Below are 12,727 nucleotides of genomic sequence, written 5' to 3'. Positions count from 1 at the left end.
ACTCACCTCCTCTAGACACTGACTTTTAAACAGATGAAACAGGGGAAGGAGATCCTTATTCTCTGCCTTGAGATTGGGATGTGGCCAAACCTCCTAACCTCAGCACTACATCTGAGCAAGATAACAAAGTTCATGAGTCCTTTGATGAGAGGCTTGAGAGAAACAGCTTCTGGAAGGGCAGAAATGAAAGAGCAAGATACTACAGAGGAGTTTGCTACCCAAGGCCCAGGTCAGCTGGACCAAAGGCCATTTTCAAAATTTCAGAAATAGATGAGAAGGGATATGTCAGGACTTTGTGGGCAATATCCATCTGCACAGGACCAGGTTTAAACTGAAGTATGGAGACATTTGGTTAGGCAGAGATGGTAGAGAAGAATGCATTGCAGAGGGAAGTTTAGCAGCTGCTGTGGATTGATAAAAACAGGTTAAATAGTCATCTGTCAGAATGGTTTAGGTCCAACTGGTCCTGCCTTGAGATATGGGAGTGGTTGTCAGGTTTCTTTCACCTATGGTTTCTCATTGTATGTGCAATGCAGTAGAAATGTATGAATATATGCTGGCTCTGGTGATATTTTTGCAAATAATGAGCTTCTCTTAAGAGTCTGAATCTTAACCGAGAGCATACAAAATATGAATTAAGGCTTGAAACCATGCTGTGCATGAGCAAGGCTGAATATGAACCGATTTAGGTACTTTGGGACTTCTGTTCCCATTTTACCCCTGGCTCCCCCTGCAAGCATCTCTGACTTGAGCATCATCTTTCATCCAGCTTTTAAAAAGCCTTGATTTTTCTGGCCTCCATCCACATCCCATCCAAGCTGCTAAAGTCTCTCAGCTACACCTCACTGTCCCCATAAACCCTCATGTGCTTCTCCCCCAGACATACACTGGTTCAATACTGGTGGCAGTAAACCCCTACCAGCTCCTACCCATCTACTCACCCGAGCAGATACGCCTCTACACCAACAAAAAGATTGGTGAGATGCCACCACACATCTTCGCAATTGCTGACAACTGCTACTTCAACATGCAGCGCAACAACAAGGACCAGTGCTGTATCATAAGGTGAGTTGCTGAGTTTCCAAATGGGCCACATCCTGAAAGCAGATGCTGAGCAGATGCAACATGCTTGATTTGGAACAGCCTGAATGACTGATTAGATCTTCCATCCACATATTCCCAGTGCAGAGGAGGTCTCTGTTTGCAGTCAGTCTGTTCCTTGTAGAGGTGCTTTATCAATACTTTGGTATTTTACCCTTGCAACTCAATAGATCTCATATTCATTTTAACCTCCACTTTTCAATTTAAGCTCAATACTCCTACAGACATCAAAAACGCAAACATGGATACGTTCTGCACAAGGGAGGGTCAGGGACAAGCTTGGTCACTGGACCTGTGGTCATTCACGCTCCTGAATGGTGTCTCCATGCATGGCTCTGCTCTGGACCGATCAACCTTGGGCACCAAGGAGTGCCTGATCCCAGTTATGCCTATAGTTCCCTCCAGTATCTGTCCCAAAGCCAGATTTGATGTCCTCAGCCCTCCAACATGATCCTATAAATTCAGAATCCACAGTCTTTGTCATTTGAAGTACCCTTTTCCCCAAGGCATGCCTACCCTAAGTTTCACTGAATGAAAAGCCATAACTCTGGAACATCCCGTGTGCAGTATTTCAGATACAGGAGTCTGAAAAGGCCATTCAGTAAGGCTTATTTTGCTGGTCTAAAAAAGCATCATGTAGGGCCCATAGGAGAGTCAATGCAGTGTGCCAGTGACCTGAAAATTGAAACTATTTGCCCACGAGGCCAAGGCTAGATACTCAATGTCAGGAAGGTCTATTTTGGTCACTTATTTTGGCTACCCCATGTATCAGATACGTCATAGACTCACCCAAATATTTCTGCCCAGCCCTTTCATAAGATAACTGAGGTTATCTTTCAGTGCAGAGAAAAGTTTGAGGAATAGCTCTGGCTTTCTGCCCCATAAGCTTCTCCTCTCTCCCCTGCCCTTGTTAGAGCAAGCCTAGGAGACCTGTGGAAGTCCCTCCTGGTAAAAGGCTGTATTTCACAGTCTGCCTTATCACAGCTCAAGAGTGGTGATGAAGATGTCCCATGGGAGCAGCTAGATCCTGGACCACAGGGTCATGGTCTGGTGATCATACCTAGAAAAGCACTGACTGAAAGTACTTCACAACCTTCTTAGTGCTGGTTGGATGATGGCATTTGCTGGGGGTACCCAAACTCAAGGAACACTTTGGGCCAAATGGAACATGGAGCAAATCTGGATCTTGGCTGGAAGCTATCTGATACCATGTCCTATCATTTGTCCAACAACCAGGTTTGATCATCCTTGGGATGCTGGAAACCCATCCTTAATGGTCTCATCCTGCCTATGCTAGCAGAAGAGACAAAGAGACAGAAGTTCCTTTGAAGACAGAGGGACATTGGCAGAGATGCAGCATGGCTCTCACTGACCTCCACTCCTTTGTCTTTGCAGTGGAGAATCTGGAGCAGGGAAGACAGAAAGCACAAAACTGATTCTGCAGTTCCTGGCAGCAATCAGTGGTCAGCACTCCTGGATTGAGCAGCAGGTCCTGGAGGCAAATCCCATCTTGGAAGGTGAGGCCTCAGATAACAAAGAATTCTTTTGCTGGAAAAAAATAAGAAACAGATTCAGGAACCATAAAATATAACCAAATGTAAAACACTTATGTCACACTTTGAGTTTCCAAAAAAGTGACAAAACTTTTTTTTGAAGTACACTTTTACTAAACAATGCATTCAGATTCTTTCCATCTGAATTTATTTTTCACAAGACTAATATTCTCTAAGCTCTCAATGTTTCCTTTAATATTTTTGACAACTGTTGTTGAAAGCAAAGCATTTCAGCTGACCTGTATTATTTTTTCAACTATTTTGTTACTTTAAAATTTGGGGGAAAAAAGTGGTTTTCCATATAAAACAGTACTTTTTTCCTCCCAGAAAATCCATACAAAACCCTGAATTTTACCTAATTCTGTGTGTAGTATGTAAAAGTGCTGTTCAATACTTTTTTGCTCTTTTGAAAAGTCTCACCACATCCTCCAGTGCTGGACTGCATGCAGAGCTTCAGTATCCTATCAGTGCTGCATTCAGCTAACTAATTATTTCCTTTTTTTGGCCATAGTTGCAAAAATCCTATTCTTAAGAATGGTTCTAAGGAATAACAATCCTATTCCTATTCTTAGATGGCTCCATAAAACATCCGTTTAATAGGACCTGAGCTTCACAGCACCTTGTGCTGGCTGTATACAATAGCAAACCCCACCTTTTCCTTCCAAGACCAGTGAATGGCAGCAGAATGCAGAAGAAGAAATAGAGGAGTCCAAGAAAGAACCAGACAATGAGAATCAGCTTGTGGCCTTAATAGGTTCTTTGGCAGGCTGTTACTGTGATCAACCCCAGTGTTTTAATTGGATATCTGTAAATTAAATAGGTTATCTAACCCTCTTGACCCAAAATGATGCCACATGTACCTTTTATGCTTATGCAGAAAAACTGCATTTTCTTTGAAGAGTAACATTGGGGTTGTTCTCTAAAGATAGAGGTTTGATCAGCCTGATCTAGTGGGAAGTGCCCCTGCCCTTGGTAGAGGGATTGGAGCTAGATGATCTTGAAGATCCCTTCCAACCCAAACCATTCTGATTTTTACCTCCTCTGCTCGGTGAATAACCCTCTAGGAGCCAACAGAAGTGTGACAAGCACACAGGGCACTATTGAATATGCACTTGGGCACTGCTGAGATTCAGGAAACAGAGGCTCTGTAATTCAAGTGCTTGTCCATCACCTGCCAGAAATCCTGGAGCAGAAATTGCAGGGTGTACTGGCTTAGGGCGCTCATCCACACCCAACAGAAAGTGGACACGGGTACCTTTCTCTGCACAGTCTGCTTGCAGAGAGAAGTCTCCTGCTGGAGGTTGGCTTAGTTGTCTGTATTTCCCTTTTGGAAGCATTTTCCCTTTTGTTTCTCTCTCAGTCATTAAATCACTCACCAGCATCTCTGCCTTTTTCTGAATGTGTCACCTTTCACACTGCAGCCACTCTTGCTCAACTCTCCTCTAATTTCATCAGCTGCTGCCAAAATCCTGCTGTCCTAGCCCTACTTCCTGGATAAGGTCATCCCATTCCCAAGCTTCCTTCTCTGTGCTCCTCTCTGTATTTCCAAGGAAAGTCATCTGATATACATCTTGTTTCCTCACACTGAGATGAAATTGATCCAGCCAAACTTAAGGGAAGGCTTTGGGGCTGCTTTTAACCCTCTCAGCCTCACTCTTTTGACTTTCCCCCACTGAGACCAGATCCATCATCCTCCCCGCATCAGACCCTCTCTAAAGCACCATAATTCTTGCAGCTTTTGGGAACGCAAAGACCATCCGTAATGACAATTCCAGCCGGTTTGGGAAGTACATCGACATCCACTTCAACAAAAGGGGAGCCATAGAGGGGGCAAAGATTGAGCAGTACCTGCTGGAGAAGTCCCGGGTATGCAGGCAGGTAAGGTGATAGCACCTGCAAGGCGCGGGCAGCCAACCTTTGCCATGCCGTTCTCCTCACAGAGCTGGCACTTGCTCTTCTCCTGCAGGCCCAGGATGAGAGGAATTACCACGTGTTCTACTGCATGCTGAGAGGAATGACCGTGGAGCAGAAGAAGAAGCTGGGTCTTGGGAAAGCCACAGACTACAACTACCTTGCGATGGTGAGAGAGCAGTGAAACAGAGGTTTGGTGGGGTGATGTGGTGAAAGGTCCTTAGCAAGGGAGAAGGAAAAGAGAGGTGCTTCTGCAGCCAAGAGCTGCTTTGCTGGTTATGACCTTCCTGAGCCTTTGCCACAGGGTTTGACAAATCTCTTGGTCTCACCACCACAAGGCTCATAGTCTTAGTGGAAATCCTTAATCCCCGTGTCTAGACCAGGCTATTTCCGCACTTTCTGTGAAGTAGAACACAAGCTTGGATGGGATGGTGTATGGTGCCCATGCCACATGTTTGGAAGTAGCCAGGGTGTTAGATAAGACCTGCTGCTCTTGAGGCAGTGATAGGTGTAGAGGAGTGCTTGTCTGGATGGCACATTTTCAGCAGAATATGGGGATGAGCTGTGTGTGCTCCAACTGTCTGACCAAGCCAGCAATCTCCAACCCCACTCCCTATATACCAGTGCTGATATCCAGAGGAGCTGATAGAAGCAGGTGTAATTAAGGCTGCTGCATCATCAGCAAGGCTGGGACCCAGCTTTCTGACTAGACCAGTGGGACCCTCCAGCTCTCTATGCCCATCTCAGAGAGCTTTTTCTCTTCTGCTGATGGCAGTCAGACACAGGGTGCCTGGGGACAACAGGGTAAGTGTAGGTCACAAGGCTCAGCACTGAGTCATAGAATATGACAAAGGGCAGAGTCAGATCCACAAGTTCAGCATCATGCCTTAAACAAAACCTTGCTGGTTCTGGGGGAAGCCCTGAGAGCTTAGGGTGATACCCTGGTGCTCCCTGGCTTTGCCCCATGCAGTGTGTGCCCCGTTTGCTTCCCCAGGGTAACTGCACGACCTGTGATGGCAGAGATGATAGCAAGGAGTACGCCAATATCCGCTCCGCTATGAAGGTCCTCATGTTCACTGACACCGAGAACTGGGAGATCTCCAAGCTGCTAGCTGCCATCCTGCACATGGGCAACCTGCAGTATGAAGGTAAAAGGACAAAATACATGGTCCAGTGCACTGCTGCTCTTCATTCTGCCTGCTGACAGGCAGCCAAACTTAGGGATGGAGAGCTGTATCCAGAACACCTGCCATGGTGCCATGCCAGGGTCTCAGTGTTTATTATGGCATTTTAAGGACAAGGAATAAGGAATAATTCCACCTGCCCACAGGAGCGCTGCTAGGCTACAGTGTGCTCAATGACATCCACAATTCTGAGTGTTGTGAGGTCGAATATGAACAGAGGTCATTCAGTAGACTCAGGTTTTACAAAGAGAGACTAATGGAGTGTTTGACAGGTGCCTGTGTGACTGGATATACCTTTGTAAATGTACCAAACAGCTCTGCTGTCAGAAATGACATAGTGATTTAAAAAGCCTCTTCAGAAGGCAGAAGCCTAAAGCACTTAGATGCTAAAACATTTCTACATTCTTTACTATCTGGTCTGGCAGAGCAGAGTACAGGTCCTTTGCAGTCAGCAGCAGGACTCCAGCAGATGTGTGAACTTTTCTCTCCCTTCTGATGGCCAGATTTTGCCAGGACATCACACAGAGACAGTGGAGAATGACCCTTTCCCTCACCCTATCCACTTTCTGCAGAGACACATCCCTTGCTCATGGCTTTCCCTCTGCCTTTCTTTCCCCAGCTCGGACCTATGACAACCTGGATGCCTGTGAGGTTGTTCAGTCAGCATCGCTCATCACTGCGGCAACTTTGCTGGAGGTCAGTGGCCCTGCAGTGCTGCTGGTCCCCTTCTGACTCCATCCCAGCTTTTTAGTATTGTGGCACAGCTTTGTCCAAGCCAGCCTCCCCTTGCACCACTAGCTCTAGGAGGCTGAAGAGCCCTGGATAAGCCATATTGTGTCTTGCATTGGCAGCTTGAAGGTGAATGTCTCCATCTGGGCTGAGTAGCCAGAGGAGGCTGCGAAGATACTCAGAGGGCTGGAGCACCTCTTCTATGGAGAGAGGCTGAGAGACCTGGAGTGTTTCAGCCTGGAGAAAAGAAGGGTCTGGGGACAGCTTAGAGCCCCTTTCAGTACCTAGAGGGGTTCCAAGAGAGCTGGGAGTGGGACTTTTGACAAGGACATGGAATGATAAGACAAGGTGGAATGGTTTCAAACTGAAAGAGGACAGATTTAAATTAGATATTAAGAAATTCTTCACTGAGGGTGGTGAGGCACTGGAACAGGTTGCCCAGGGATTTTGTGGCTGCACCACTTGTGGGCATGTTCAAAGCCAGGTGTGATGGGACTTTGAGCAACCTGGTCTAGCAGAAACTCTTACTGTTGGGGGTTGGAACTAGATGATCTTTAAAAGTCCCTTCCAACCCAAAATATCCTATGATTCCATGATCCGATTATCAGAGCTCCCCTTCATACCAGCAGGTAGGAACAGACCCTCTGATGGGTTTAGCACATTGTCCTAGAAAGGGCATCCAGAATACCTCAGTCCCTAAAGTAGGGTGTTTCCCTCAGTGATAAAGTTCATAATGGTACTTGAGACAGATGTCATATATATTCTGTGTATCTGAAGAGTGAGGTGAGATGACCCTCACTGAAATCATCCATGCAGTGACTGGGGCATTCTTCAGTGGCCTTCCGAAGAGCTAACAGGAGCATCATCTCGTCTCCTTAGGCACTGCTTGTCCCAGAGTGTGATCCACAGTTCTCTGTCCACTTAGAGAGTGGACATTTCCCTGATGAAGTACAAAAACGGGTCAAGGTGATGCAAAGCTTTAACCCATGCTGGTAGCATACAGCATTGCAGGCTTTGCTCTGCTTTCTCATCCTGTCCTCCCACACCTCGTTAACATCTCATGCTAAGTCACAAGAACACCTTCCAGATTAAAATACAGTATAAAAATGTTAATTTTTCTCTCTGAAAATGCCTGTGTCTTCATTTGAGGTACCTCCCCTGTACAGCAGCTGTGTTTGGTGTTGTCTCTGTCAGGTTGAGCCTCAGGACGTGATGAACTGCCTTACCAGCCGGACCATAATCACCAGGGGTGAAACTGTCTCCACCCCTCTCAGCATGGAACAAGCGCTGGATGTGAGGGATGCTTTTGTAAAGGTAAGTCTCAGGGCATTTCCTTGTGCCTTCTCTTGATAAGCTGAAGAAACCTGCCCCTTCTGAGACTGTGCCTGTGTGAGCTCAGATCAGCAAATGCCCTTGAAACCATGTTCTAGTTGGGATGTACAAAGAGTTGGGGTGAAAGGAATGTATGTAACCTGCTCTGCAAGGGATTTGCCATCTGGTTTGGAGATTGTCTGTACTCAAAGGGGACCTGCTGAAGGACCCAACATTCTGAAATTACTTTACCTCAGCTTCTAGAAAGATCCTCAGCTACTGTAAATCAGAGCAACTCTACCAACACCTCTAGCACACACACACGAATTTCAGGATTTCGGAACATAAGCAGCAGTAAATACAGCTGAACAACACAGGGCCAGGAATAGAGCAGTCCAGAAGCCATCAGAGAACTTAGAACATCTTGAGGTTTTGGAGTGAAGAAGGTTGATGGGATAGGTGTGGATCTCTGCTGTGCTGTTTGTAGCCCTATGTAAAATTGCAAGACAAGCATTATTGGCGTGCCTTGACCAACTTGGGTCTTCATTTTATCTGTGGGGAATTGGTCAATCAAGCTGGTTTGAAAGCTTACTAGTCTGCAAATCCTGGCAGTGTCTTCTCTAGTGGTGATGGACCTTAGAATTAGTCTCCCCTCTTGGTCACACTGCTGTAGCTTATAAAATAAAAATTAACAAAAATTTAAAACATGAAGTTCTGGAATTACCGAAGCAGCAATATCTGTGTCATTAGATCATCAGACTGTTCAGCCAGTGCTGCACTGTTTCAGTGAGCACATTGTTCAAGTGAGCAAGATGTTCTTGCACTGTAACATGGCTCTGCTCTGCTGATCTGTAGAGAGAAATGTGTGGAAACCCAGGAAAGGACTGTCTGGCTTCACAGCAAGCCCAAAGATCCAAAATGTAGCACTATCCAAATTTGGGGGTTTGCTCTCAATTGTCTTTTAGCTAGACTTTCGGGTCTGTTTTCCTTGATCCACATAATGGTTCTTGAAGCTTTAAACCATGCCAAGAGTCTGGCACAAACATTGGTGAGCACATCCTCAGGGACTGTCTGGTTGTTGGCCATGCTTTAGGAGAACCTGTGCCATCGAGGGTGAAGTGGTGACACAGACTAGCAGGACAAACTGCTGAACTGTCTCAGTGAGCCCCATCTCTGGGATGTTGCAGGGAATTTATGGGCGACTTTTTGTGTGGATCGTGGAGAAGATCAATGCTGCAATTTACAGACCTCCTTCCCAGGAACTCAAAAGTATCAGGAGATCCATTGGCCTTCTTGACATCTTTGGCTTTGAGAACTTCACTGTGAACAGGTATGGAGCCTGCAAAAGGAGAACCAGGTCTTAATCCTCCTTCACAAGCCCAAGCTCAAGGTCTTGCAGTCCTTTCACCTCTCCTGAAGTAAACTGGATGGACTGGGTTGGACCAAGCCTATTTCTATATGAGAAATTATCAGAGCTAATCAATCAGTTTCTAAACTGATTTAGACCACACACATAACATTGTTTTGGGAAAAAACTGATTGTCTGAACCAATAAGGAAATTCTAAGCCAACAGCAGCTTTACTGAGTGGTTGACAAGGTCTGAGAGTATTGCTTAAAGCATGAAGAGAGATGTAGAAAAAATTAACCAGGGTGTATATAAAAAGGCCTTTTCTTGACCTTCCCTCCACAGTTTTGAGCAGCTTTGCATTAACTTTGCGAATGAAAACCTGCAACAGTTCTTTGTGCGCCACGTCTTCAAGCTAGAGCAGGAGGAGTACAACCTGGAGAATATCAACTGGCAGCACATCGAGTTCACGGATAACCAGGATGCCTTGGACATGATTGCCATCAAGCCTATGAACATCATCTCCCTCATTGACGAGGAGAGCAAGTTCCCCAAGGTGTGTTTTGGACTCAGCCTTGCTGCCAGTGGCTCTCCTGATTTTATCCCCTTTGCACTTGCATGCTGGCAGCCTGTGAGATCTGCTCAGCCCCAAACACACATTCACCTGTGGCCTGCCTATTTATAATTTTTATTGCTCTCTTAAATTTTCTTCCGTCAGTGTCACAGAAACAAGTGTTTCTGATGGGAAAATATGCCTGCAAGAGGCTCAGAAACATCTATTGGCAAAGTTTAAGAGAAAATAATGTTAAATACACTCCTTTTGGAGCATTATTTTGAATACAGAACTACATACCAGTGATATTTAATTAATTTCTGTAATTTTTGCACTTGAGATATCTTCTCCAACATATCACTTCTCAACATAAATGCACATTGTCACCAAGTCAAGAAAGAAATGTGCTATTGACTGGAAAATTATTTCAATGGGAATAGCTTTGGTTAAATGTCAGTTCTCTTCATGCACGTACAGGGTACAGATGCCACCATGTTGCACAAGCTGAACTCTCAGCACAAGCTTAACACCAACTATATTCCTCCGAAGAATAACTACGAAACCCAGTTTGGCATTAACCATTTTGCTGGAATTGTTTACTACGAAACCAAAGGTATGGGGCAGCTTCTAGGGCACTGCAGGGGGTGAAGGGATATTCATGGGCAGACAAGCCACTGCTGTGTTGGAGCAGAGCAGGGTGGTAGTCCACGGTCGTGTCAATGTTTTCCTTTTCTGGCTGCAATGACTTGACCCTCCAGCTGTGCCAATGAGCTGCAGAGTTTGGTGCTGTTTCATTCATGTGTGCCTGTGACAGAATGGCAGTGCTTTGCACCACTGCATCCTCAGTCCAGTCTGAAGATGCACCTCTGTCTTCCTTCTCATGGTCTCTATCTGCCCACTCATTACTCCCATTACCTCACCAAGAACATCCAGTAATCCAACAACCCACAAGCTGCTTGCAGCTCATGTGCTGACCATGTTGCACTGTGTCATCTATGTGTTGTCCCATTATTTCTCTAGGTTTCTTGGAGAAAAACAGGGACACGCTGCATGGAGACATCATTCAGCTGGTGCATTCCTCAAAAAACAAATTCATCAAGCAGATCTTCCAAGCAGATGTGGCAATGGTAATGCAGGCGGGAGAAGGTCTTTATTCAGGAGGAGGGGTGTTCCTGGAAGGGGTGGAAGATTTGCAGAGTCATACTGCTCCGATGCTCCTTGGGGTGTTCCAAACCTGTTAGTGAGAGTCAACCATCAGGAAGTGTTAATGCGGTGTCATGGGTGCATCCACATTCATGCGCCCGGTTCACTGCATTTGAAATATCATGAAATACTATTCTTTTGCTATCATGGCCCTTCAGACTTGTGTAGGGATTGGAACAATCAGGTTTGTGATTGTAGAAATCTGAGAGAAAAGTAACTGTGCCTTCCAGTTAGGTCATCCAGATGTGTGTATAATAGAATGAGAGGTAAACTAACAGAGGGTAGGTTTAGATTAGGTGTTAGGAAGTTCTTACCTGTGAGGGTGGTGAGATACTGGTATAGGTTGCCCAGAGAAGCTGTGGATGCCCCATCCCTCAAAGTGTTCAAATGTTCAAGCAATCTGGCCTACTGGAAGGTGTCCCTGCCTATTGGACGAGGGTTGGAACTACATGACCTTGAAGGTCCCTTCAAACCCAAACTTTTCCATGAGTCCAAGTAAAAGCCAAATACTTGTCAACCAGAGTAGATCAAAAGGACAATCTTGCTGGTCCTTAAGCACCACAAGAAGACTTGAAGGGAACAGTTGTATTTTACTGTTACAACAGCAGAGAGAGGGAACACCAGTTATGAAAGCTGAACTTCAAAGCTCCTCTTTCCACATCCCAGTTCTCCAGGAGGTTATGTGTCTACTCCACCCTCAGTGTGAGAGAAGACTGTGTGCCCTGAAGTTTCAGAGAAAGGCAGTTACTGCTTTAACCCTTTCCACCCCATTTGAACATTTATTACTGGGATACCAGCTTAAATGCTGAGATTAGTGACCATTTCACTTTAGTAACACAAATGTGCGATATTTTCTTCAAGAAGTTGAACATCTAAATCTCTCCACTCATCCCTGCTCCCAAGATTAAAGTAGAAAGTGTTTTAAAATGTCAGTCTTACAGAATCTGAAAGTCTATACAGATCAGTCACTATGGCCAAATCCCCCAGTCTTTCCCAAGGCAAAAGTCATGGGACTGTAGAGGGTGTGGGAATAACATTTTTCAAAGCAAACACATTTTTTGGCAGTCGGAGTCCCATTTCCAAATGCCAGCCAATGCCACTGATGGACCAAGGGACTTAGGGACTTTCAGGAGTGCCAATTTGTAAGTGCTGAATTCCTTTACTTGCCAAGGGAAAGAAATATTTACATTCCCAAGACATTTCTTTGAGTATGCTACATGCTGTTTTGCAAGCCTTGTTCATGAACTTCTGCCATTCAGTTTTGCTCCTGATGAAATTAATGGTCATTATCTTTTTGATTTCATTTGGAATAAGAGAACATTTATCAATTGCTAATTAAGCTACCAATTGGCATGACACTCCTGTTGGGTTCAGAGCTATCCTCAGAAGTGGATACTCCTGTTAAAGTAGACACTAACTCCCTTAGCATCAGTGCTGCTGCTTACTTTGCTTTTAATTGCTTATTCTTGCTGCTTTTTATTTTTGGTGTAAGCTTTGCAGTTGACCTTGGAAGTGATTTCTTTCTTCTTTGGGCAGAGCAGAGATGCACTCTGGGGCATCAATGAAAGGGTTTACACAGTCACACAAGCTTTCTCACAGGGATCCCTACCAAAGCATCTTTAAAATATGCTGGAAGTATATTAATAGCAAAGTTGAGATGTCTGCCTGGATGTTGTCTAGGATCTGAGAACTGAAACCTCTGAAAGCATTGGATCCCCCCTTTTTTTTTTTTTTAACATAAACTGTTTGAGGTTTTTTTATAGTTCCACTAGACATCTTCAGAATCTGTCCCAAGTGGTGGTCTCTGTGCTTTGATACTTTAATGATGCCTGAGTT

General features: G+C 45.1%; 1 protein-coding gene across 6 annotated transcripts in view; it reads left to right on the top strand.

Moving 5' to 3' along the window:
- MYO7A (myosin VIIA) overlaps positions 1–12,727 on the top strand; it is a 97,945-nt gene that overhangs the window by 45,741 nt on the left and 39,477 nt on the right. For all 6 annotated transcript variants that reach the window (XM_054654307.2, XM_077174112.1, XM_077174115.1 and 3 more), the window contains 11 exons: positions 881–1,065; positions 2,497–2,618; positions 4,390–4,532; positions 4,621–4,734; positions 5,560–5,713; positions 6,369–6,445; positions 7,673–7,792; positions 8,977–9,119; positions 9,481–9,691; positions 10,166–10,301; positions 10,709–10,815. In XM_054654307.2, the coding sequence (XP_054510282.2) occupies positions 881–1,065; positions 2,497–2,618; positions 4,390–4,532; positions 4,621–4,734; positions 5,560–5,713; positions 6,369–6,445; positions 7,673–7,792; positions 8,977–9,119; positions 9,481–9,691; positions 10,166–10,301; positions 10,709–10,815 (1,512 nt within the window). The remainder of the gene's footprint in view (positions 1–880; positions 1,066–2,496; positions 2,619–4,389; positions 4,533–4,620; positions 4,735–5,559; positions 5,714–6,368; positions 6,446–7,672; positions 7,793–8,976; positions 9,120–9,480; positions 9,692–10,165; positions 10,302–10,708; positions 10,816–12,727) is intronic.

Source organism: Agelaius phoeniceus, chromosome 2 (genome assembly GCF_051311805.1).
Source record: "Agelaius phoeniceus isolate bAgePho1 chromosome 2, bAgePho1.hap1, whole genome shotgun sequence".
Taxonomy (NCBI): domain Eukaryota; kingdom Metazoa; phylum Chordata; class Aves; order Passeriformes; family Icteridae; genus Agelaius; species Agelaius phoeniceus.
Note: the sequence above shows the minus strand (reverse complement) of the source record. Positions and strands in the feature narration are given on the sequence as shown.